This window comes from Syngnathus scovelli, chromosome 4 (genome assembly GCF_024217435.2).
Source record: "Syngnathus scovelli strain Florida chromosome 4, RoL_Ssco_1.2, whole genome shotgun sequence".
NCBI classification, from domain to species: domain Eukaryota; kingdom Metazoa; phylum Chordata; class Actinopteri; order Syngnathiformes; family Syngnathidae; genus Syngnathus; species Syngnathus scovelli.
In genome coordinates this window covers 9,709,236-9,735,634 of record NC_090850.1, presented here as the reverse complement: position 1 = coordinate 9,735,634, position 26,399 = coordinate 9,709,236, and the positions used below count along the sequence as shown (strand labels likewise).

At 40.5% G+C, this 26,399-nt stretch overlaps 1 protein-coding gene across 6 annotated transcripts in view; it reads right to left on the bottom strand.

Moving 5' to 3' along the window:
* Positions 1-8,009: 8,009 nt before the first annotated feature.
* The window catches only part of uacab (uveal autoantigen with coiled-coil domains and ankyrin repeats b), a 35,927-nt gene continuing 17,537 nt past the window's right edge, over positions 8,010-26,399 (bottom strand). For 4 of the 6 annotated variants that reach the window (XM_049717698.1, XM_049717701.2, XM_049717702.2 and 1 more), the window contains 17 exons: positions 23,943-24,031; positions 21,693-21,757; positions 19,711-19,768; positions 19,440-19,510; positions 18,927-19,033; positions 18,484-18,665; positions 17,976-18,013; positions 17,205-17,255; positions 16,941-17,048; positions 16,173-16,205; positions 15,430-15,519; positions 15,204-15,234; positions 15,031-15,080; positions 12,262-14,952; positions 11,981-12,133; positions 11,354-11,419; positions 8,010-10,477 (listed from right to left, as the gene is read on the bottom strand). In XM_049717698.1, the coding sequence (XP_049573655.1) occupies positions 10,406-10,477; positions 11,354-11,419; positions 11,981-12,133; positions 12,262-14,952; positions 15,031-15,080; positions 15,204-15,234; positions 15,430-15,519; positions 16,173-16,205; positions 16,941-17,048; positions 17,205-17,255; positions 17,976-18,013; positions 18,484-18,665; positions 18,927-19,033; positions 19,440-19,510; positions 19,711-19,768; positions 21,693-21,757; positions 23,943-24,031 (3,955 nt within the window). In that variant the 3' untranslated portion in view covers positions 8,010-10,405. The remainder of the gene's footprint in view (positions 10,478-11,353; positions 11,420-11,980; positions 12,134-12,261; positions 14,953-15,030; positions 15,081-15,203; positions 15,235-15,429; positions 15,520-16,172; positions 16,206-16,940; positions 17,049-17,204; positions 17,256-17,975; positions 18,014-18,483; positions 18,666-18,926; positions 19,034-19,439; positions 19,511-19,710; positions 19,769-21,692; positions 21,758-23,942; positions 24,032-26,399) is intronic. The other 2 variants (XM_049717699.1, XM_049717703.1) reach the window with 2 other exon arrangements.

Here is a 26,399-nt window from a genome sequence, read left to right as displayed (position 1 = left end):
GAGCAACATTTTGGGGGACAGCAAAACTAGAGGAAAGCAGATCTGTGGCCCATTTTCTGGTTGGGTGGATCATGAGTGTGTGCGCATCTGTAAAATAGGTTGTGGGGACGCAAAGAATGACAGCAGAATTATGTCATATTATCTGGCATGACAGTGGAGCGGGGTGGTGATTAATGCTTCCTCTATCAAAATCAAACATCAGTGAATTACAGTCAGGGCCGTAAATATTGGGACATGGACAAAATTCTCATCTTAATGGGTCCAAACAACACCGCAATGGATTGGAAATGAAGACAATGTGAATGTGAAGATTTACATCTGTTTTTATACAAAGCTCCACTTTTAGAGTACAAAGTACAAATGAAAAATCAGAATTCCAACGTTTACTTCTGAATACTACTTGGTTGCAAATCCTTAGCAGCCTGACGTCTGGAACGTGTAAGCATCACCAGACACTGCATTTCATCCCTGGTGATGCTCAGTCAGGCCTCGACTGCAATCCTTTTGCTCTTGGGGCATTTTGCCTTCAGTTTTGTTTTATCCTCAGCACCAGTCTTTATAGTGGCACAGTCATGACTAAGAATTGTTGTATAGAGTATCCGCGAGAATGTAAATTAAGCCAACGGAGCACATTCGGCATAATAAAGCCTGAAAACATTACAGGCGTAACCTTAACCCTGCAACAAAATATAAAAGCCTCATAATACCATCCATCTTAATGACTTTCACACTGGAAGTATGTTATGCATTTGCTACTCTTAATAGATCCCACATGAGCCGATGCCCTCTGAGGTGCTAGCACTGCATCAACAATATCCAAAGGCCCACTTTCATGTGCACTTCTGCGGTCCACCATAAATCCTTAAGGACAAACCCTATAAACCTCTCCACCCTTGAATATTTAGGGATGCCTGGTCCTTCTCTGGAGTGACATTTTCTGTCTGGAGTGCCGCAACCACAAAGACAATCATTTCTCTTCCAGAGGGGATGTGCTCTGTTACGGTTCTGATAGCTTGAGCATAGAGACAAGGCGTTAAGAAATAAAAAAATCAGTGTCATTGTAAAAAAAAAAAAAAAAAAAAAAAGATTATTGTTCTTCTTCTTCATTACCTGTTCTGTAGAGGCAGAATACACGCGTCACAAGAGTCGTCAGAATCGATTACGTGCATGTTGAATTGAGGAGGTAAAAATGCTGCAACTTGAGACAAAAACAAGAAAAATAAAATCAAAATTCAAACCCAGAACTGTGATGCAATAAATAGTTGCGCATGTGTAATGATGTTTAGATCCATGTGTGTTGCATGCAAGGATGTTAGTTTTGTATGACTTAAAGGGGAAGTCAACGGCAACATTTTCTTTACAATAATATGTTCTATGTGACCCACTAGCCTAAACCTAGTCTTCTCATTCATAGTATATTGTTTGCGGAATATGAATTGAGAAGCAAAATCCATCTGTTTTCATCTATCTCAACTATTTTGCCACTTGCGCATCAGTTTTCTGAAGCTGAGCCGTGATTGGTCGTGACCCAAGGCCTGGCAACTGTGATGTCATTTTCAGTCGACAACAAGTAGCAAAATGGCCGCCATTAGAGATGGATAAAAACTGCTACCTATTTAACTCATATTCCACAAACAAAACATGAATCAAAACACCATGTGTTGACTAATTGGCCTACACAGAACAGGTTACAAAAAAATGTTTGTGGTTGACTCCCCCTATAATGGTGTACTGTTTCCTATTGTGACCAAAATATTGTGAGGGCTCAATAAAGGCCTCCTATAATGCCATCTTATGTGCCATTTACATGAGAACAAATACGTAATTCATCCGACACAAGACTGTGAAGTGATTGAGAGTGAATAATGCAAGTGGTACATGAATATTTAATTGGAAAATGTACAAAAAGATAAGGAATATACTGCATAATGTTGGAAGCACACGAGCATAGTGGCTGTAAAAGATGACCTAGATTTTGACAGGCGTTCAAATTCCATACCGCAAATAAAATGATTTTCTTGTCCTCATTAACTGTCATTTGCGTTTCTTGCTTATTTCTCTTCAACACGCATAAGTGTAGCAGGCTGCAAAGAGTTGATCAGCAGGTGGTTTGGCAGGCAATAATAATATCCTGCTCCACTAAGCGTGTGGTTTCCATTGACAAATGTGCTTGCAGCCTGCAACGACCTGCTGTTTTGGAATTCTGGCCCGTTGTGATATTAACCTTGGAAGACTGACATCGGTTTTCACAGAGTTTGGGAATTTAGAATGTCCTTGTTGGTGTCATGTGGTGCAATTGCCCCACTTTGGACTGTCAGTTGTGGCTCCAGAACAAAAATCACTTCAGAAGTGACTCGTGTAATCTTAGTTCACTGCTTTGGTGCACTGGTGAGACATGAAATAGCATTTAATTTTTTGTCTAAACAGGCTATTGTTACACAAATAAATTAACACTAAAGCACACTCCATAATAATAGTTGTAGTCTGTATTGCTTAAATCATTCCACATTAGCATGTGTAGTTCAGTACTTTATGATTTGTTTGAACTGTATTGCACAAAGATGACAATGGCAAAAGGAATCTTGCTTAAATGATAATAATTACAGAAAAAAAAAAACGAATGCAGTCCCTATTTAAGTCTAGTTTTGAAAAAGTCACAAAGTTCCATATCCAATTACTGAAGTTTTTGTTAACCTAACTTTCAAATGAGACAATATGACAAATACAAGTCACAGAACAACAAACAAACACCAACTAAGGGCGTTCTGGCGGAATGCAGCTCTGAATCTCCTATTTTAGCACAAAGATACAGAAAAGATCAAACAGTGTCGAGATTATTAGGACCCGAAGTATCTCTGCTAACAACCACACCATAAATAATTTAAAGCTTTTATCTGTCAGCAGCTTCACCAAGATTGCAAAACAAGTTGGCTGGGATTTGTTTGTCTCTGAAACACGAGTGTTTACATGCACTGACAGAAACAAAACGAGTATGAGGAAAATTGAAAGGAGGTGGGGTGGGGGTCCCTCTGTGCTCTTAAAGCTATAAACACTTTTGGCTGTGGTGTACCTGTCCCTTTGCGAGGAATTCATTAATTACTGATGCTGCCAGAACGCATCGGATGATTAGCAGAGGTTGCTCAGTGATCACATCTTTTGCAGCTTTACAACGCTGCACTCCAAACATGAAAAGCCAAGCGTTTGAGAGATAAAGGCTGGGTTGAAAAGAGAGAGCACTAATCTAATTAAGATCTTGAACACTCAATTAGCCTTGAGCAGGAGAAACAAATGGCAAATAAATTATTTAATTACAACAACCAGCTTAACTGCTGCAAGAAGGAGCACTGTGGGTGTATGTGTGTGGAGGAATTTGGAAGACGGATTGGAGGGGCAGGAGTTCAGTGATGAGTGTGCCTGCACTGAGCCTTGACTGTGTTTATGAGCGTGAAAGTGCATGAGTGCAATGGAGCAGCAGCCTGGTTTATCCATCCGCAAGGCCCCCACATGGTCAGGCCCAGAATCAAATAAGTTTTTCTCATGAGAGCCATGTTCAGAATGAGGTCATCTTTTTTTTTTTTCTTAGAAGGAAAATAGTGGTTTACGATGTCTCACCAAAAGGCAGGCAGACAGACACTCTGAGGCTTTCTATGAGGTTTGACTTGAGTACGCATTTAGTAGTGCGGTGGTGGAGTTGGCCTCAGGTTCTTGTGACTGTTTTTCACTTTCTGTTGTGAGTGTGTCGACAGTGATCACTTCTTCATGAGGTCAAAGTTGATTCATGTCCTCAAAAGCTGTTTCAGCCCTTTCTTTCTGGGAAATCATTATTTTTCTACATTAGTAATACAACTTTTACATATTAGTAGAACAAGTATGTCATTAAATTATAGCCTACTAGTTCTACTAACACAGATTGTCCAAGTTGTCCTACTAGAGTGCAGAAATGTCATCCAGTAGTAAAAAATCCTACCGATGCGATTATTCGACTAGTGCACTAAATTCTAAGACAAAGAGCATAGACCTTGAGATGCCCGTTAAGAACATTGAAAAAAATGCTCTAACAGCTTTCCCTAACCTGTGATAGGCACAGCAAGTTACAGTCACCAAAGTAGGGGCACTTAAAAAGTCTCCTGGTGTTATTATTGTACTTTCAATTGTCTGCATGAAACCAACTATTTCATTTTCCTGTGACCAATTTCCACATGAATAAGCCCAGATCCATGAGGCTTCAGTTCATATTTGCTGAAAGTGTCCACATCAAAACTGAATAGATAAGTAAGTGCTGCCCTCTAGCGGAAAAAATAGTTTGCACATCTGAATAGTCCCAGCACACCCACAATCCCAATGTGGACAGACACAATAGAAAATTCCAGTTCCCAAGGGGTACAGTGTTATATTTCGGTTTTACCTTTGCTGTAAGTGCTGACTCGTGTTTCACAACAGTCTGTTATTTTCATTTTTCAGGTTATTTGCTAATTCTAGTTCTTGTCATAGAAAATGCCAGTTTTGTCATTATTGTTTTGATATTTTCTCATAGTAGTTCCCAGTGGTCATCTGATGTCAATTCAACATCAATATGACATCAAACGTCAGTGTTTGATGTCATATTGATATTGAATTTACGTCAGAGGCTCACTGGGTTTGTTTCCATAGTCTTTCTATACCCAGAAGCAATGCAATTCTTCCCCTTCGTCAGAAGTATTATTATTATATTAATGATGTAATCTGGTAGATAAAGTAAAACATGAAACTCTTCTGGTGTTGGGTCAAAAATAAAACCGGAGTTGTAAAACAAAGAATTCAAAAAACGTTTTAATGGGATTAAATCAATTATTATCATTAGTAGTAGTAGTAGTAGTAGAGGTATTGGTGGTAGTAGTAGTAATAGTAATATTATTATTGCTATTATTATTATTACTGTCAGTTGTCAGACTACACAACATTGTTAGTGTCATATAGTGTGATGTTTGATCAAATTTGTATAATCGCAACGGTGCTTGACTTTGTTGTAAATAGGTTTTGCAGATTTTTTTTCAATATGGTAGTCAACCATTGTTAGACCATATGGATACAACAGAAAAACTGCACATATTTTCTAAACACGTTAAACAAATAGTCACTTGCAATTGCTTTCTAATTCCTCCCACATGCAAGATGGACAGCAGCTACGTTTAACACACGGCCGCACGCACACCTCTGAGGCATTTGCGTGTCTAATAATGTATGCAACAGGCCAACGTTTCCACGAGCATTAGTGCAGATGGCTGCTATAATTAGCAAAGCCACAAGCGTATTTGAGAACATTTCCTACAATACTGATATAGTAAATGCCAAAACGTGTAATCATTGTCATGTTTATAATCAATCAATCAATCAATCAATCAATCAATCAATCAATCAATCAATCAATCTTCTATAGCCCTCCTGCTTTAGCTGGACCCAATCCAGGCTGACTTATGGGTGAGAGGCGGCGTGCATATTGCCAGAGGGCGCTTGGCTGTAAACTGGTTTATTGAGTGCCGTTCATAACCTTTCAAAGTTTAATGTCTATATGGTTGAAAAAACAGGAGCTTGAGCCACTTGTAATTTCTTGATCCTATCAGCAATCCAATTCTGGTCCCTCAACCTGACTCAAATGCAGACTCACTGGTTTAAATGACCAAAAATGGCTCCTTCAAGTCCAGTTGTTAACATGCAATCTTTCAGTGAGCAGTGTAGTGCACACTCATGCAGCCATTTTCAGGTCCCAGCACTGTGGATCAGAGGTCGTCAAAAGAACATAGGTCAGTGCAGAGATTTTCAGGTGTGTCAACAGGCCCACTTGGAGATTTATTTGCACAATTGTGGCGAGGGTGGAATAGCTTTCGCACTGTGAGTCAGCTTCAATATTTGTTGAGCAAATGATTTCTAAATATTTCCCTTTGGTCATAGCCAGGGCAAGACATCTTTCTGCAATGTGGTCAAGCAAAGTCACATATGACATTTTGAGGCACTACTCATACAGTGACCATTCTGAAAGGTAAAAATAATGATAATAATAATAATGCTCCAGATCAGTGACGCAGCTTTCCAGCAACTTGATCTGATTCTACTTCTTTGCATTTTGCGCCTTGAGGGATTTCACCTCATCCAAAACCCATGGACGACTTTCTATTTTATTATGACTTCAGGGAGAAAATTCTTATTGCCTTCTCAGTTTTCAGTTAACTAAAATTGTTAGGCTGTACGAGTGCACCACCGGCAAACATGTAAATTTTTATATTAACAATTCGGTGTATCCATCCTTAGGCTCCTCACTTTACTGCCCTTGCTGATGTGCAAATTCCAGGTCAAAGCCAGAACAGCCGGTTTCAGTATGGCACCAATGACGGTAGATGAAGAAACAAAAGAAAAGGTGAGGAAGCGGGGAAAGAAAAAGGAACCAGATGAGCCACAAAGTCAAAAAGATGAAGGGAAGCCAAGGGAGCAAATTGTGGAAATGGGAACCATGTTGAAGACATTCACCTCAAATCAGCACCATGTGTCCTCCGGACGCTTACTATCCCATAAACGAAGCAACAAAGTGCTTTGGAACCCTGCAAAAACATTAAGGAGGCCTTGCTTGTCTCGGCCCCAATCCAAGATCGGTCTACTTCCTCTGGGGACTAATGAAAATAAGAGAGCCCCTGGCCTGATGCTCTGCTGGTGCTGCCTGAGTAACCGACTATTAATGACCAAAAAAAACAGTTTGCAATTAGACAACAAAAACAAATAAGGCACAACTCTTATCACCGAGTTGATCATCAGAAATTACCTAGATGGAAGGATGGTTTGTAAAGGCCCATTGCTTACTGTATGTAATCGAGAGTAGTACTTCAACTTCAAAATTGTGAATAAACATACTTGTAACATTATCCTTATAATTCTGTTTTTGAAGCAATTTCCTGACTTCCTTGTCATGCTGGATTGACCTTCCAAACAGCATAAGTGGGCATGACCTCCATGCTATTTCTTTCCACTTGAGACATGCCAAGCAACTACGACATGGCCACTGGCTGGGCATGTGTGACATGACCAGGAAATGTGTGCAGCCATGAATCACACACTAAATATATTGTCTGTGAAACTAACAACATTACCATTGAATTGGAAATTAGAATTCAAAAACAAAAACTCAAGGGTTGGTTTCCTGTCCCTTTGATTCAGGTTCTTCGAGTGGTTCCCTGTACTTAACATGAAGAAGCGGAAATGAAAATGACTTGTAAAGGAGTGTTGTGTTCTTCTCCAAAGTGTTCTTGAGAGCCAAAATGAGACAAAGTACTAATGAAAGAGCAGCACATTTAACATGATGTTAGTGGTGGAAACTGCACAGGTTTAAATCAAGGCCACAAGACAAAATAGCATCAATAAGGATTAAAAATAAAGTTAAGTAAAAGCCAGGGAAAGTATTGCATCAAATAGACATTGTGTTGAGTGTCCAGATATGCTCCAGCTGATGAGTATGTACTGGTGCTGTCAGCAAGCTTGTTTTCAACTATTTGAAATAGTTTACGGAAATCGTTTTGATGTGATTGCATGATAGGAATTTGTTTGGAATAGCTTTGACCTCAATTGAAGAAGGAACATCGTGTATGCGAGCATTTTGATGAAAATAAACTTTGAGATGAGACGGCGAGCATGCAGGAGACAAATCAATAAAAACACAAGTTGAAAGAGCAAAAAGTTAGTGCCGCGTGCCAAAGAGCTACTCACTCTCATTCCTGGGTTGATTACATTTAAAGTGAAAACATATGAAACTACCTTCCCATGGACCTGTGTGTGTGTGTGTGTGTGTGTGTGTGTGTGTGCGTGTGTGTGTGTGTGTGTGTGTGCGCGCGTCCCTGCTGGGATAGGATGGACTATGGAAAATGGGTGGATGGAATAGAAATTTCCACCTGGATTTATTGAAGGGCAATTGTTCAAATTAAAACTTCTGGCGAGCAACTTGTCTGTGCGGAGGAACTGGCAATAAAAAAATAAACCAAACACAAACATAGTTTCTATGTTAGGCACTTTTATTAATTATAGTCTTAATGACTCACAAACACAAATATTTGTATTAACAGCTTTAACATAGTCTTGGTTGAAGTTTGAGGGACTAAAAGTCCATCCTAAAGATCTGAAGAAATCAGGCCAAAGTATAAAAACAGAGTTTAAGAGGGTTAGGATCACAGGAAAAGACAGGAGTGCTTCAAATAACACATTTTTAGGAGGTTAACTAACCATATCTTAATGGATTTTGTTTGATTCTATTTGAAAATCATCCTATACGGTAAGTAACATCCGAGTTGTGCCTTTCTACTTCCAGACCTGCTGAACGTTGCAACTGTCACACTTTAGTACAGTCATTAAAATAGTACAAAGCATTGAAAAAGTCAGTGAAAAGGCACAAGAGACTCGCTCAATCAAGAAAAACAAAAAACACTACACCCTCAGGGGACACACGCGGCCGCTTCGGGGGAGGAAGGCGCTACAGCTGTTGTCCTGGGGAGCTGCCGGAGTTTTCAATTTCCATTTTCTTATGGACAAGTTTTCAATGTTTCTTACAAAAGCAGCTCCCAAAGACTAAAGTGTGTCCACCTCCCACACACTGAAGTTAACATTTTATTAACTTGGCCTGCCAAGTCTGACCGCTAGAGGGCACTCAGGTTTCAACAAGGAGATGATCAGCCCAGGGATGAGAATGGCAATTGTGAAAAAACACTGAAAAGTGGCCGGGGGTCTGGGGGGCCGACCGGGGTTCTGGGGGGCCCACCAGGGTTCTGGGGGAGCCGACCGGGGTTCTATACATCATCGGCCCCCCCAGACCCTCGGCTACTTTATATATATATTTTTTTCTTTTTTGCCTTGAGATATATGCCAAAAGATGCCGAATGCTCGCGAGTCGCCGAGGCTAACGTTGCCCGGCCAGCTGGCCGGCCGCTTCCATATAACCACCCCATATATATATAAAAAAAAAATTCTCAATGGATTTACACAATTCACGAAAATGACACTTTCAATGGAAAAAAACCCACGGAAATCCGCGGATCCGTGGAAAATTCTCATCCCTGGCAGCCACCGCAATAACTACACAGCAAGAGAACCCATTTCTCATACACACACTCACACACACATACACACACACACACACACACACACACACACACACACACACACAAACACACACATACCGGACTCAAATCCAACATTATCCACAACAACGAACCACTATAATTGCCAGATGAGACCCTCTACAATAATGGTGAGCCATTTTCAGGGTTAGATGACGTCTTTGGTGGTGTTACGCTGGAAAAGCCCTGGTAACAGGGAACAAAATTTGTTTTCAAATATTGTATTTAATGGGTACAAAACCGTGGAAATGTAGGATTTCACCACACTTTAACATTAATTGCAAAACCACAATTATTTGTACACAACATTATGTCACTGAGGCTTCTCTTCAGCACTGCTGGTCACAGAAAAAAAACAAGCAGATATTGTGAGAAGACGATTCAATCTGTACCTATTATACAATTTGAATATATTTGTACTTGCAATGTTGTACTTTGAATCCGTCAGCTGAGAGCACACAGCAAACAACCTATCTGAGGGCTAAGTATGGGAATGTGGAAGTGATCAGTGTGTTTGTGGCGTTAACACTAAAAATCTATAAAATGACATCACTTTTAGTTTATTTTCATGGAGGCCATCTTTAACTAGTCCTGTACACTACTACTATTGTACACTACTATAAAGTGGGGTATGCTTGTAAAAAGAATCAGGCTAAATTTCAAGACTTTTTGGGGTGGGGGGTGGTGGTGGGGAGTAAAAGTTCAATTGACTGACAAACAATGGTCAGGATAACAATGGGCAGGGCCAACAATCCCAAATCTGTTTAAGATTTCAATGGCACCGATGTTGTCCAGCAGTGGAATCTTATACAGAAGCAATTGCTTGTTTTTCGAACATGTTGCCGAGGTCATCTGCCACAACAAAAACGACTAGAAGAGACTGCAACCATGATTATCAATTACGCCAAGTTAGCCTAGCTTCCATTCTAGACGCCCTGTGGCATCATGCCGTCTCTACATGTCAGCCTTGGTACTAAAACAGTATCTGGATTTGGCGCTGAGACTTGAGATTTTCAGTCGTGATATTGTTGTATCTCCTGAATAACACAATATGTAACCACACCCTTTTGCCATCTGATCAAATCACAATCAGGTTTACTTGGGAGCCAATGTACCAATAGCTATACTTGACATGAAATGGGATTCAATAACAGTCCATTTGAAGAGCTATCATCCGTGTGACATAATGCAGTGTGAAACATGGCGGTGTCGTGGAAGTGTGAGAATGGTGAATTTGAGTCTGCAGGCGGGAGCATAACATTATGCTGAGGAAAGCTTTAACACACAAACTCTTGTCTCATGCGGATGATCTGTAGCAAGGCAGCTTGGACGTCCTCGTCCATGTGGCCCTACAAAGATAAAAAATACACTTACACAAGAATTCTGTACAACTACCTTTCTACATTGTGTAATCATAAATTGTGAATTGGAACCATTGGCTTTATGCAATTATTTTCATCAGGTTTTTTTTTGGGTGGGAAGGGTGTAAGAATTATTGTTTTCCCGTTACCACTCCTTTCCCCAACATCTTGCATTATAAACTTGAACATATCCCATCCTCAAGAATCCAACAGTTTTCACCGTTCATGGAAAAATGCATTTAGAACTAAATGGAAACTGGTTCTGCCAGAATAGAAAATCAGGGTAAGAATCTATGTGTCAGATTACGATTTGAGTTGCATCATTAGGCTTGCTGTGCGTGCGACATATTTTACACCTGACTTATTTGTGTGTTACACAAGATAATCTTTCAAGGGGAAATTCACGCTACTCTGCTGTATATTTGTTTTGCACAGAGAACAGAGAACCAGGTTACACATGCAGGCATGCAAGGAGTGTGAGCTGTGCAAACAGGACCTTACCTCACTTTTAGAAACTGATACAAACCACAATGTTGTATGACAGATGAATGAATGAATGAATGAATGAATGAATGAATGAATGAATGAATGAATGAATGAATGAATGAATGAATGAATGAATGAATGAATGAATGAATGACATTCGTTTGAATGCTGGTTTGTCTATATGCCCACTGCAATTGACTGGCAATGAGACCGGGGTGTAATCTGCCTGCCTCCAGTCAGCTAGTATCGGGTGCAACTAACCCATGACCCCAACTAGGCAATTTTGACTAAAAGCATTTTCTACACTTATACATATTGTTTTGGTTTGTCACCATATCAAATGTTTAATGAAGTATATTATATTTCGTGACAACTAACCTGCGCTGCACTGAGGAGGTGTGTTCGATATATGGAAACCACCTCTCGGTGTTGTCTCTCAGCATCCTAAATGAACAGAGACAAAACACAAAATTAGTACTGCTTCAACGGCTACATCACCCAATATAAACTTCAGCCAAACATTTGTTCGATAATTACAGAAGCATTGGCTGCCAATGTAGAGATTTTTTTTTTACTGGCAAATATGTTCAAATATACTCGCTAATTTGTTCAAACGCACTTGGAGCTAATTTCTACAAACAGCATTTTGCCCATATGGGGGAATGCAGAGTGAGAATCAAGCAATGGAGCCATTTTTGAACATATTGGTATAATGTGGGCCAAGTGCTTAAAACATAATAGCTTTTCTACTTGCATATGCACAAGTCAATTCCGTATGACTTTACGAGAAAAAAGCTACGTTTGTAGCATTTAGCTCCAAGTGCATTTGAACAAGTACGTCTGAACGTACGGCAAAAACTGTTTACTCCACCTTGACAGCTTCCACACTTCCGTCAATAACATTCATTGGGCTTTAACGCTAAGTCAACAATGAAGCACACAAGTTACTATCTGTCGATGAGTCAAGTACATGCCATGTCTTGTGTGTTTTGCTCATTGACTCACAGCCAGCTGTTGCTGTAGGTTCTTGATCTGGGCTTGGAGGGTGTCGATGAGCTGCATTTGCCTTTTGTTAGGGGTGTTGCTCGTGTACGCCAGCTGGGACAAACCATTCAGTGCTTGCTTCAGCCGCTCCACGTCCATCAGCAACTCTGTGATCTGAGCCAAGCAGAAGCATTAAGACAATGGATTCATTACGCAACCACACAACAGAAGGACAAGACAACTTAAGGACAATTTAAAAGATGGAGGAAATAACACGCTCTGATCCTTGATTCAACTGTTACCTTCTTGTCTTTGGCTTCAGTCAGCTGAGATGATGTCTGAATCCGTCTCTGAAGATCGCCAATGGTGCTGAGTGACTCATCATATCGTTCCTTCAGCTCCCTAATTTCTCGTTCGATGGCCTGTCCCTTCTCACGAACAGCATCCATCTCCCTTCTGGCCTTGCTTTCGCCCTCCCTTGCTTGAGTTGCCTCCCGGTGGACCGCTTTACATTCTTCTGTTAAACTCAACAGCTTGTTGGTCAAGTTGGTAGCTTCCTCCTCAAAATGCTGTTTCTCTTTCTTCATTTGGGTCATATGACCTTCTTTGAAGCGAAGCTCTTCGAGAGCTTGAGTGGCTTGAAGAAGTTCAGATTGTAGGGCTGAAACGTCCTCGGCCCTCTGGCCGCTGTTCTCCTCCTCTTCTCGGAGCGCTATTCGAAGCGTCGAGACTTCAGTCGCCAGGGCTTCATTGGCCTTGCTGTGCTCCTGCAACAGAGAAGCCTGTTCTCTGTGGAGTTCCTGAACTTCCTTCTGCAGAGCGCAAACCTTCTGGGCCTCCACCTGCTGAGCCTCTCGTGCTTTCTTGCAATCGGCTTGGGCATGCTGCATGGCGTCGTGAAGGGCCTTCAGCTCAGTGTCATAGGTTGCGATTCGTGTCAGCTCCGATTTGAGACGGTCCTGAAGATTCTGGATTTGAGTGTTGCACAGGGCATTCTGGTCTTCAAGCTCAGCCTTTTGACGATTTACCTCATTGTGCTTTTCTTCCAGACTGGTTAACTTGAGAGACACGGCCTCGTAGCGACCCTTGAACTCTACCTCGTATCCCTTGCGCTTCTCACCGGTGACAAGAGCAGTGTCAAGTTTTTGTTGAACAGATTCAATCTCAACTTTCAGTTTGTCTTTCTCCAATTTGTTATTCTCTCTTTCAGACTTCTCTCTGTTATATTTCTCCTCCATTTCCAACAGTTTGGCCTTCAACTCCTTGATTTGAGTGTTGTACGAGTTTTCTTTGTCCTCAACGGCTGCCAGTGGGACAAACTTGGACTGAATAGCCTCCATGAGTGTGTCGAGTTCTTTCTTTTGAGCTTGCAATTCTTCCGTCAGCTTCACATTGTCCTCCTGGGCCAGCACGTGTGTGTCTGACAGTTGGCTTGCTCTATTCTCTGCCTGTACAACAGCATCACCCAGCTTTTCTGTGATATTTCTGTGATCCTTCACGCTCACGTAGTCGTTTTTCATCTCTAACAGAACCTTTTCCAACTTTTCCTGTAACTTGCCGTTTCCTTCTTTCACATTCTTTAATTCCTCTCTAAATTCTTTACATGCGGACTCCAAACTTAAATTCTCAGCCTTGACACTCTCTAGAGTAGCGGTTAGTTCTATCCTCAGTTGCTCATGCTGTTGTCTCGGCACATAGTCTCCCTCGAGGCTCTGTTTCAAAGTCCAGCTCTGCGCTGTCAGCTGTTCACACTGCTTGTCTCTGTCGTCGCAGCTCGTCTGTAATCGTTCAAATTTTCTCATCAGTTCGGCATTGTGAGTCTTCAGGGCTTCTATTTCACTCTCCCGTTTCTCATTGGTACTTTGCAGATTGTTAATATTCTCCTGGAGCATCAACCTCTCGGTGTGAAGCAGTTGGACTTGTGCCTCTGCTTTGCCAAAACGTTCACTGGCTTCCACAAGTTTGTCCTCCAGCTCCTCCACAGCGGATGCCATCCTCATGCGAGCTTCATCGTGTTCCTTCATCGGGATGAAGTCCACCTCAAGCCTGCAATTCAGCTCCTCCAGCTTCTCTTGCAGTATCTCCCGCTCTTCCTCACTCTCCTCCATCTCGTGAATAAGTGCCTGGCTTTTTGCAGTTACATCATGTAGCTTTCTTTTCAGCGAGATATTCTGCTCTTCCAGGGCAGCCTGAATCCTTTGTTGCTCCTCAGTGGGCACCGCCCCCGCTCCTCCCTGGGTCGGATGATCCAACTTCCGATGGAGCTCCGCGACCTCCTCGAGGACACGATCATAGTCGTCTCTCAGCTCAGCAAGTTGCCGTTCCTTTTCATCTACTGCATTGGTCAGTAGGTTTTTCATGTTGTCAAATTTCTCGGCCGGCACCATGTTGCTCTGCTTGGATTGAGCTCCCTTCAACTGGGTCTCCATGGCGAGGACAGTTTCTGAAAGTTCATCTCTCTCTGCAGTCACAACTCCGAGCTGTTCGTTTAACCGTTCGGCTTCAGTTGCCAGCTGGCTTTCACTGTTCTTGTACTCCTCCAATGCCTTCTCACTCTGTTTAAGACGATTACGAACACGACCCACTTCAGCCGAAGCGCCTTCATACTTGGTTTTGACATCCTGAAGCTGAGCACGAAGCTCTTCTGTGGCCTGGCCTCCCAAGTGTTCCTTCACTGCAACCACATGGGCCTGCAGCTGCTTAACCTTGCATTCCGAATCAAGCATCCTCTTCTGGACGTCCCCCAAGGCATCCTCGAGTTCTTTGACTTGCTGGTCACCTTGTCTCTTGATGAGCTCTGTGTTCTGAACGAGTTCTTGGTACTCTCGATTTTTTCGGCTCAGAGCCGTGTGAAGTCGCATCCTTTCCTCTTCGGTTGTTTGCTGTTTCCTTTTTAGCATCTCAAGCTCATGTCGGAGAAGATCGCGCTCACCAGAAAGACCTTTCTCTAGTGGTCTACACAGTGAACGTGACATTGCTGGATTCTGGACTTTCTGCCAGGAGAAGTGAAAGATGCATGTGAGACAAATTGACAACCCACATATGTATCAATTGTAAGTAACTTAGTTTACCTGATCCAAATCCAGGCTATAAGCTTGCTTGACCAAAATGTTCTCTTTTCCTAAAGGACAGTCCAAAAATTAATTAACACAATTTCAAGCAAGTTAATATCAATTAAGTGATGTACATTTCATGTGTTTTTGTTTGTATAGCTATATTTTCATGAAAGACGAGTAAGTCAAACCTTTGATCACTGACTGTCCAGAGTAATCCCCCTGCAAAAACAATACATTTGGAGTAAGTGAACAACACTTACATATATATATATATATATATATATATATATATATATATATATATATATATAAAAAAAAAAAAAAAACATCACACAATAAAAGAACAACTGAGGGAAATGCACTCCAACAGTTTCCTATCAGGAAATATCAAATGATCTGTATACATTCACAGACCATGGTGCTTTTGAGCTGGACCTTGACAGTCTCCAAGCCTCGTGACCCTTCTGGTTCGTTGGCACTAAGTAACGCCTTTAATTGCTCCTTGTGATACAATGAAAAAAAACAAAAACAAAAAAAGAACAAATAAGTTTAACAAAAACAAATCTTAATTGTCCTTTTAGAAGCCTGTGTTTTTCAAACAATTCTCAAAGGGAGAACAAAATTAGGATTACATCATACTTCATTATGGTCATCTCGGTGCTTTAATGGGTACTATTAGATGTTCTGCACTGGTTTTTAAGGGACACTGGTCAAATGGACATTTACAAAGAATTGATGTCCATGTCATTTTGGGTTTTGCTGGTTTGCAATCGCCCCGCTGGTGGCAGGTTTCCATAATGCATAGTACGAACAATCGCTGTAGCCGCTGGCTTGATTCCGATGATGCGGCACTGGATTTTTCCTCAATCGAAAGAGGTTAGTCCTATTTGTTTTGTGTTGGTCCACAGTGCTTGTGTCAAACACGCGAGGTCTCTACCCACATTCTCGAGTCACGTGTTCAATGAACATAGAAGCATGCAGGACATTTGTTAAGAAAATATCTTTTTAACTATCAATGTGCATGAAAAAACTCTTCAAAAAAAGAAAAATACCAACAATCATAAAAAGAGTACCCTATCCCAGTTTTGCAGGACATGTTTCAACATGTTAAACAAAATCCCGGATACACAAATGGATTTTTTTATTTTACACTGTACCTCTTTGTGAGTGTCTTCTACTGTCTTCTTTTCCTATAAATACAAAAAAAATTAGACAGAGCCAATGAAGGGCTGCTCTATCAAAATATGTCAATTCAAAGTTAGAAGTTATGTTCTAAATAACTAAACTGTAATTTTCTTACTACCACAGCAAGACATGATGAAAACATTGCCGCAAAACAATTTTATATCCTGATTGAAGCCTGGAAAATGCGGCTGTGTTTCTTCATACAAAATAAATATAGATGAAATGTTAAGGATATTCAGATTCTGGGTGAAAGTAAAGCATGAACCTAAAATGCACTGTAACCTTTCCCAATGAACTTTACTTTACTCTCTAAACTTTTGAACAGAAGTGTCAAATCCAGGTTCAGAAAAAAAAAAAAAAACCTGCCTCGGTTAAGCAGATGTAGCTAAAGCCAAAATGTGGCAGAGTTTTTACTTTTTGCACTGGATTCGACGGCTCTGCTTCTGAATGCATATCTAACAGATTGTTTCTGTACTTTTTGTGCATCCTGATGTTCTGTAACAAGGACACATAAGAACCAAAGCAAACTAGCAAAATTAGTATCCTTAGTTCCCAAGTGCTTATTGCAATTAAAAGAAAAGGATTTCCAAATTGTTCAATTGCATTTTTGTCTCACTCAACAGTACAACTTCAGTGAGTTTGAACTTAGTACTGTACATTAATTCATCCACGCACTTTATTTTTGTTTTTCTGTGTCTGTCCTACGCAAGCAATGTGTACATGTTACGACAAGCATTTACCTGTGTGAGCTGTTGTTGTAACAGGTTGACCTTATCAAACAAGGCCCTCTGCTCCAATTGTGACTTCCTGAGACTTTCCTGCAGGGACTCATTCAGCCTCTCCAGGTCCTGATATATAAAACCAGTAATAAAATCATTTGTGACAACTTAAACCAAATCAAATATCAGTGGCTCAAAATTTAAAGAAAAATGACAAGACTAACATCAGATACAATATATTGATTGGCTGCAGAATCTGTTAACATGAAAAAAGATTGTGCTTACATGTATAATATGATCCTTTTTGTTAGCCTCCATGGTGTCTGTCACTGACTGCTGAGGAAAGGACAGTTATGATTATTACTATTTTTAAAACAGCAACATTCCTGTAACAATCTACACTCAAGCAGCAAAAATGCACACCAAGTTAGCTTCAAATTGAAAATAGTTGGAGACTATTGCATGTGATCATAATAGGAATACTTGTAGCCTGCAAGCAAAAAAAAGCCTTGAAGAGCTTTTGAAATGTCTGAGTGCTCTCTGTTAGGCATCTATCACTAGCAACGTTCCCTCGAATTTTGCATGCGACTGGTAAACTACATAATTATAATGTTCCTACAAAAAATTCAAATATATAACAATAGAGTATATCGTTGGATTGGAGATTTGTATGACTCATCAAATGAGACATACTTTTTGAGAATAAATTCAATGCCACTTTTTTTTCATGAATTGGACTAACTAAAAAGCATTTTTTAATCGTATATTGTTGCTTATCAATAACAACATGAGTATAAGATTAAAAAAAAGATTAACTACATTTCAGCTCCGGATTGAGCCAGTCAAATGGTGTTTTTAGAAATTCATTTAGACAATTTGTACGACGCGAATATGGAAAAAAACAAAACGCCAATACAACTCAGGTTTGAAGTTTTTTTAATGCACTTTAATCTGTGCACTGAGAGGGTGAGAATAGTGTGCGATTTTTGCATGCATGCATCTTAGAGGGAACATTGACTATGGGTGAAATGTGTTTGTTTTTTAACGCCACATTACCTGTCTCCTCCATTGTTCTATTTTTGCTGCCTCTCTTCCTGTAGGGTGAAATAAATTTCAGAATTACTTTCTGTTAAGCCAAAAGGAAAAACATTGCAACCACAAAACATTAAAACATACCACTGTTATGGCATCACATTTTTTCAACATTGGTATGACGATCCAGAAGAGAAACAAGATGACTCTTACTCACATGCCAACTTTTATCTTGCATTAATATAAACAATTTCAACAGTAAACTCCAATTTTCCCAATCACCATTTACTGTCTTCATATACAAAGCTATTTAGACCACTGTTTTAGTGTGCAAGTCTATTTTATGCCCATGACCTAATGTTAAGGCCAAGTAACAAAAATGAATGAATGTTTGAATCAGAAAATCATTTTTAGAGATTAAATTTGATTATAGATCAACATTTGAACAGGGGTGTTTGTTTTCACATCGTTATGTCTTGATAGACATCAATGCTGTGCTTCTGCAGAGCTCCAATAACTCACACATTCTCACCTTTACTGGCTCTCTCGAGGTAACCTTTGACCAAAGTAACAAGCTCTGGATTCTTGCTGAGGCGAGCGTAGTGGAACGCATCATGACCCAAGCTATCCACGTCCTTCACATCAGCACCACTCTTCAACAACACCTCCACTGCGTCTTTGCAGCTATACTCACAACCCAGAATGAGTGCTGTTCTAAAGTTGATGAGGAGAAAAAAAAAAGGGCTTCAGCAACAACTAACTCAATATAACAAGCAATTTAATTACAAAATATGCATAAAATCAAACAATTGACAATAAGCTAGTATTAATTAACCTAACCCTTTTGCTCATCATAATTTGAAATTCTTATGGCACAAAAAATGACTAGAAAATATGATCAACATTTTAGCAATATTTCACTACGTCAGTAAAAAAAAAAAAATGTCTATTCATGCAAGCAACATTGATTCCTACTTTTTTTGTTTGTCTCGCACAGCGATATCAGCCCCTCGTTCGACAAGGAGTTGACAGATGCGTGGATGACACATTTGGGTTGCAAGCACCAGAGGAGTCCTGCCATCCTAAAAAAGAGATGAATGACAGACATGCCATATTTACACATGCATGCCCAGGAAGTGTTCCATTAATGTGTAGCAACAACAGTCTTTCACTTTGAAACACAAATGCTCATCAATTTGAGTGTGGTATTTCAAGAGACAAGATAGAATTTGAAGATAGAATTAAGATTTCTGTATGTTCTTAATGTTATACTGTTTCTTTGTATTCCATATGTATGTTTGATCTCATTCGTATTATAACGAATATTTTGTTATGCCAGCCAGAAAGAATTGTAAATATTCTTTAACTGATGGACCAGACCGACCAACCAACTAGTACGTAGCTCCTTTGGACTTGGTCATTTCATAAGTAGCTGAAAATGTGTGGGCGGCCCTGATGTTTGGTGTCAAATGAAATTTGGATTCTTACAAAATCACTGGCATTGACACAAGCGCCACTGTCGCAGAGAAGTTTCACACTGGATGAGCAGCCTGCCATGACTGTGGAGAGAACAAAATAACCATCCAGTCAGTCATTTCAAAACGACTAACACACACTGTACATCAATTGCTATTAGCTAAAACGTTCAACAAATATGCATTCCTTATCATGATGATTCCTTACCTTTTGCTAAGTTACGATTGTGATATGTTTTGTTCTGAACAACTTATTATTATCCACTAGAATTGAATATTCTTACCAGCATCATGCAGAGCTGTTCTTCCTTGAAGGTCCACATTCCCAACTGGACAGTTATGCTATAAGAGTAAAACACAAGCTTACAAGAGCTGATAACAAATTACCACAGTAGTATTTCATCTTTCACTTAAAAACTGTGGTCAAGTGACATTAATGACCATCTTGTACAGGTTCACAGTGTAACATTGAAATTTTCCTTTGATTAAAGTGAATTTATGATATTATTGATAAACTCTCAAGAGGAAATTAATTTGACACCTTCACAGAGAACCCGAATTCATGCACGCAGAGTTGTCAGACTGAAAGGCCATGCAAATAGGGCAGCAACTCTTGAGGTGGATGGGTTAGTGCCTTGCTCAAGAGCACGTACCACAGTGGTCAGGAAGCAGACTAGCATCTCTTCAACAACTATTGGCCATTTTTTTTTTTACTGTAGCAGAATGAATGAGAGCCATGAACAAATGAATTACTGCCATCACAACTGAAACTCGACAGTATGCATTAGTGTATTTTCAAACAGCAGCTCTACTGTTTTTTTTTTTTTCAACTAATGAACAATCACCACCAACATGAGATTTTGCGATGGGATGTTTCAACAGTGAGAGAACTACGTAAAACATGCAAACGTCAAATAAATGTAAATTATTGCCACCATCTCATGAAAAAGAATGAATACTGATATATGATCAAATTTACCAACTCAGTGTGAAATTTCAGCCTATTTATTTCGTGTCACACAGAACCATGATAGGGACATAAACAATACCGCAGAAAAGGCTCCTCCTTACCACTTCTGTCTCTCTTAATGTACCATGGGCGAAAACACGCAGTCACAAAAACAAACACATAAAAGCTTCCATACTACTAACATTGTAAATGCATTCCATTGTAGTCGCTGTAGCAGAAAATGTGCCAAAGGTTCTATTTTGGGTGGGTGGCAGTGAAATGTGAGGCATCAAGCATGTCAAGTTAGGGCAAGTGGAGCTGCGATACTATGCACTAGACATTTCAGCCAACAGATTTAGTCACAACAAGACATAGTGTTCCACTCCAGTGAAGAGGACCTGCTATGACAGCCATCAGATCAGAAGGAGGCCTGATGTTGCTGGGTAGTTTGCCAGTCAATACGGACCCATACGCACTATAAAAATCCACTTCTCTCTGGCAACAAAGGCCAAAGTTGAGCATCATGCTCAAATGACCATTCAGGGTAGGTGGTGGGGGTTAGCAGGTTTGCTGGGGGAGTTGATTTTAGAGCATCTAAGGGGGATATCCTAAAAGACGATGACGAAGTTAGACTGTGGCAGTTGAGACTGAGATCGTGCGGCTATGTCTGGAACGATGACGGCACCCAGAATGGGCAGCAGGGCACTTTGGAAATCAACAGACATGCCCTCTTAAATCACTAGCCATGAGGAAAAGGGACATTTAGGAGGTGGGGGCTCCATTTCAGTGAGGGAACAATATTGCAGCATACAGCAGGCAGCGGCTACAACTGCCAGTTTATTTTTGCATGAATTATTCAAATAAGTTGAAAGGAAAAATGCTCTGACTGGAAGGTCTCACCATCAATAATACACATTATAAAATGCAAAAAAAAAACACAAATGACATCAGCAGCCACAACAAGCTCTGCCATACATCTGCAAAAAGTGATCAATCCAATGCAAAAGTTGCATCAACTTCATTACAAAACTAAAATGCATTCTTGGGTGTTTTTTTGAAGGGTACTTATTTACGTATTTATATGCTTAGTTAGTGGTTGACTTATGAAAGCTTTGTAATTGCACTGCATTGCACACAATGAACTGTATTTTAGCAATACCTCTGGGCAGCGTCATTCAAGACCTTAAGGCTGTGATGGATTGTATTAGATTGTGCAAGTGTACCCAGTTAAGTGTCTAGACACTGACCAAGAAAAACATTCCTTTCCCAACACATTATACAAATGAGAGCCTTAAAATAACACTAAAATCACTCTACCTGCAGGAGTTTTTGCACACACAGCGAATGGCCATTTCTTGAAGCCAGATGAAGAGCGTTTTTACCTACAGAGTCAAATCACAAATAGGAAAAAAAAACCAGCATCAGGAACTGTTTCGAAATTGAAGTACCGTAATTTCCGGACTATAAGACGCGACTTTTTTCCAAAATTTTGGACCCTGCGGCTTATAGTTAGGTGCGGTTTATATAAGATTTTTTTCGTGATTTTTGTGATGACTTGATCACTTTTACTCTTAACACTATTATATACAGTAAAAGCTACAAAACAAACTGACAAATAACTCGTTTTCAAATCAGACGAGTAAAAACTGGTCAAATATTTAAAAAAAAGATATTATTAAAAGTGAAGACAATTTGCAATTCTAGTAATGACACATGAATTTGATGCACAATTTGTCTTTGCAGGCCACATAGAATGACCCCGGGCCTTGAGTTTGACACCTGTGCTCTAAACCCTTTCTCTTACTCTGCCATGTCACTCAGAGATTACACAAAGCAGTGGCGCTGTTTGCACCATCTGCATTGTATTAAAACCCAATCAATCAGCATTTAAATTCAATTCTTCTGACATTTTGCTCACCAAAAACAAGTTGTAATGAATGTGAACTTTTAATGCATTTTATTCAGAAGGTTACTTTGAACCTTAAACGGCGGCGCGGCGTACTTGTGGATTTTTACGGCCTCCGGCCTCCAGGGGCGCTCTAGCAGGAAGCAAGAGCGAGACAGGCGAAGAAGAGATAATGCGCCGAAGAAGACGTGCTAGTTTGTGTTTACATTTCGCGCATCACGCAGAACGCGATCAAGACGGACATTACTGAAAGGAAGCCTTTATACACAAACCGTCATCATGGGGGACAATAGAAATGCATATGATGCCGGTTTTAAGCCAAAGGCAGTCAATGTTGATGACATTATCTTGTGTCTACTCTGGAGCGTACGTATGGATTTTTACAGCCTCCGGTCTCCAGGGGGCGCTCTAGCAGGAAGCAAGAGCGAGACAGACGAAGAAGAGATAATGCGCTGAAGAAGACGTGCTAGTTTGTGTTTACATTTCGCGCATCACGCACACACCCGCATTCACACAAAGACAGGAGCTTTTATACACAAACCGTCATTATGGGGGACAAAAGAAATGCATATGATGCCGCTTTTAAGCTATACGTGTCGCTCGCTAGTTTAATGTAATTTAGCGCTTCGTGCATGAATAAGATTAGCATGAACAGACCCTTTTCACACTCGAAGAAATGCATAAAACCGACGACGAAAGAGAGACTGAGAAAGTGTGAGGCGAAGGATATCTAACGCTATTCCAATCGGACACTAAGGAGGAAGACTTCGATGGTTTCAGTGCACAGGAGGAAGATGAAGACGGCTCTTTTTTTACTTTTGCTGGTATGTTTTTTTTAACCAGCCCTGTTAGTGCTGTGCTACCGTATTGCTGCTGTGTTACCGCCGCATCTCAGTGACTTTGCTGTGTTACTTCCGTGTTGCTGCGGTATTACTGCCGCGTCGCAGGCAGTGTTTGGAAAGAAATGTTAAGGTATGTTATTAAAGCTTTAAAAAAACTTTCTGTGTCCAGTCTTTCTTTGCTAATAACTCGCATGCACACTTCCCCGTTGCTGCGGTACTACTGCTGCGTTACAGGCAATGTTTAGAAAGACATGTTCAAGTATGTTATTAAAACGTTAAAAACTGTCTTTCTTTGTAAAAAACTCGTGTGCACGTGCGGCTTATAGACCGGTGCGGCTTATGTAAGAAAAAAACTGAAATCTCCCTGAATTTTAGCTGGTGCGGTTTATAATCCTGTGCGGCTAATAGTCCGGCAATTACGGTAGTCTATTCACAAAAGCTTTTTCCAAGCAGTTATACTGTGTTTAAAAGCAAATTCAGTTACAAAATACGAGCAGACATTCCCCCTTAATAATTCGAGGTTGCATGATCAGTAATATTGAGAAAAATAAGAATGAGACCCTCAAGTCAAGTAAAATTATTTAGCTGTTGCCATTCATCCGTGGAGCAACACTGTATGGAAGTAAGGTAGTAGTGATGCAAAATGAATCTTGAAATTTGCTTCATCAGCCAGTTGTATTTTTTCATTCCATTAGAGGACAAAAGTATATACTGACTTGCCATTTCTTGAACCCCTTTATTGAAAACAACAGTGCCATATCGAGAAGTAAAAAAAATACAACTGGTTCATGAAGCTTCATTTTTTTACTGGTGACTCACCAGTGGCATCAGTTGCAGTGATATCAGCACCGTGTGACAAGATGAGATTGAGACAGTCCAAGTGTCCTCGTGTTGCAGCCAGATGAAACCTAGGAGGAAGAGAAAAAAATATGTGATGAAACCATGGCAGCAAGGAAAACTACCTAAGAGCTGTCACGTTCAATGCGTGCACACTTTGTATAATCTCTTGATAAGGATTCCAAAACGATTATGGGAGATTGCAAAAGTATAATGAGATCAAATGCACAACATGTCTTTAATCACCACATTGGAGAATTAAGATTTGCGACTCTCTGCAGTGACTTAACCCAAAGCAGCAAAGTGACCATTGGCTGCTCAGAAAAACACCCGCACTGTGTAAACTGACCTCAGTCCATAACACATCAAGTCACATGAATCTGTTTATACACTAACCCCAAGCTATCTGCCAAGGCGACAGCATGGCTGTCACCTCAACACCCATATGAGTATTAAAAGCAGTGAGGATGGCCCCGGGAGGCCGGTTCTTGGGGGAGAACTGGAGGGTCCCTCCCCACCTCAATGAGTAAACACCTCCAAAGCAGAAACTAGTTTGGGGGGGATACAAGTCATTTGACCCCATACAAAGAATGTTAAGACACAACAGTGCTGCCAAGCATGTTAATAATGGAACATAAAGATATATGTACATAAAAGCTGAAATCAGATACATGCAAGCTACCCAACAAACCGGCTTCATAAAAAGGCTAAACATAATTCTGAGCTTCAAGACCGTCCATTCAGTGATGTCATTTTGTCATCCTACATGTTATTTGGGCAGCTTTAAGGTTGGCAGCCTACAGGGTATGGTGGCTATTTTTAGACTGCATGAGACATGTTAACCAGAGAAACTACTGGAAGTAACTCTCACTTTAGGATGAGGACACTCCTTCAATAACCTGTCATGTACACCGACTTGAAAAATGTCTAAAAATTGTGTATTGAAGTTGATTTGGTAACTCTCATATTCCTCTCACAATACCTGTGTCAAAAATAATTAACAAATTGATTGTAAAATTCATCACCTTGTATTTTAATAATCAAGTAGTTGTATAGAGCAGGGGTCACCAACACGGTGCCCGCGGGCACCAGGTCGCCCGTGAGGACCGCATGAGTCGCCCGCAGGATTGTTCTAAAATTAGCTCAAATCGCGGCACTTGTCAGTGAGATGCATCTATTTATTTTACAGTCAAACCTCGGTTTTCGAACGTCCTGGTTCTCGAACAAATCGGATTTCAAACAAAAAATTCAAGATTTTTTAGCTTCAGTTGTCGAACAAAATTCGGAGGTCGAACCTCGCGAGATGAGCCGGGAGGACCCGAGAAAACCCGACCTCGCGGCCCGGATGCCGACTGACTGTTGTTATTGTATTTTCGTTACTTTGACGATTGTATTAACCCCTAATCATGCCTCCAAAGAAAGCAAGTGGGAGCAGTAAAGTCATCCTTAAACACAAAGACGCTCTTAAAGCAATGCGACAGTGAGCGCCCGGCGCACTGCGATTGCGCGATCGAACCAAATTAATCTCCCTGCGCACTGAGGTCCACTTACATTTTGGAAAGTACATCAGGACTTTAAAAATATTTTTTAAATTTTAGCGACGGCTCTGTCGCAATAATGCGACCAGCGCGGTGCAGTTGCACGGTCAGCGACGTGCTACTGTTGCGCGTTCGGCGGTGCGCTGCAGTTGGGCGATCGGGCCTAATTAAGCTCCCTGCGCACTGAGGTACACTTACATTTTTGAAAGTACATCAGGACTTTAAAAATATTTTCTAAATTACAGCGACGGCTCTGTCACAATAATGCGACCAGCGTGGTGCAGTTGCGCGGTGGGCGACGCGCTACGGTTGCACGTTCGGCGGTGAGCTGCAGTTGCGCGATCGGACAAATATGCGCAAATGAAAAATAATGCTTAAAAAAGGCGGGGTGTTTTGTCTTGAAAGGGATAAAAAAAATTCCCATTATTTGTAATGGGAAAAATAGATTCGGAATTCGACCGATTCGCTTCTCGAACCACCTTCTGGAACGGATTGTGGTCAAAAACCAAGGTTTGACTGTATTTTTGCTATTCTTGTTAAAATCACACTTACATATGAACTGGAAATGACAATAATAACACATAGTGAAAGCCAAATTGAGCAAATTTGCTATTTCAGAAGTGCGTGTCAAACTGGTAGCCCTTTGCCTTAATCAGTACCCAGGAAGTAGCTCTCGGTTTAAGAAAGGTTGGTGACCCCTGGTATAGAGCCATTGTTTAGATATATTGTCCAACTCCAAATCAAATTTCAGACTTTCAAAATAAATAATTCTCAGATTTCTCTAGGCTGATTCATCTTTTGTTTTTAATCAAAATAGGACATTTGCAAACGTCTGCTTTTACGTTGGAAATCGATGACTATTAATCCTTCTTGTTCGATATTCCTTATCTGCAGTTTAGTT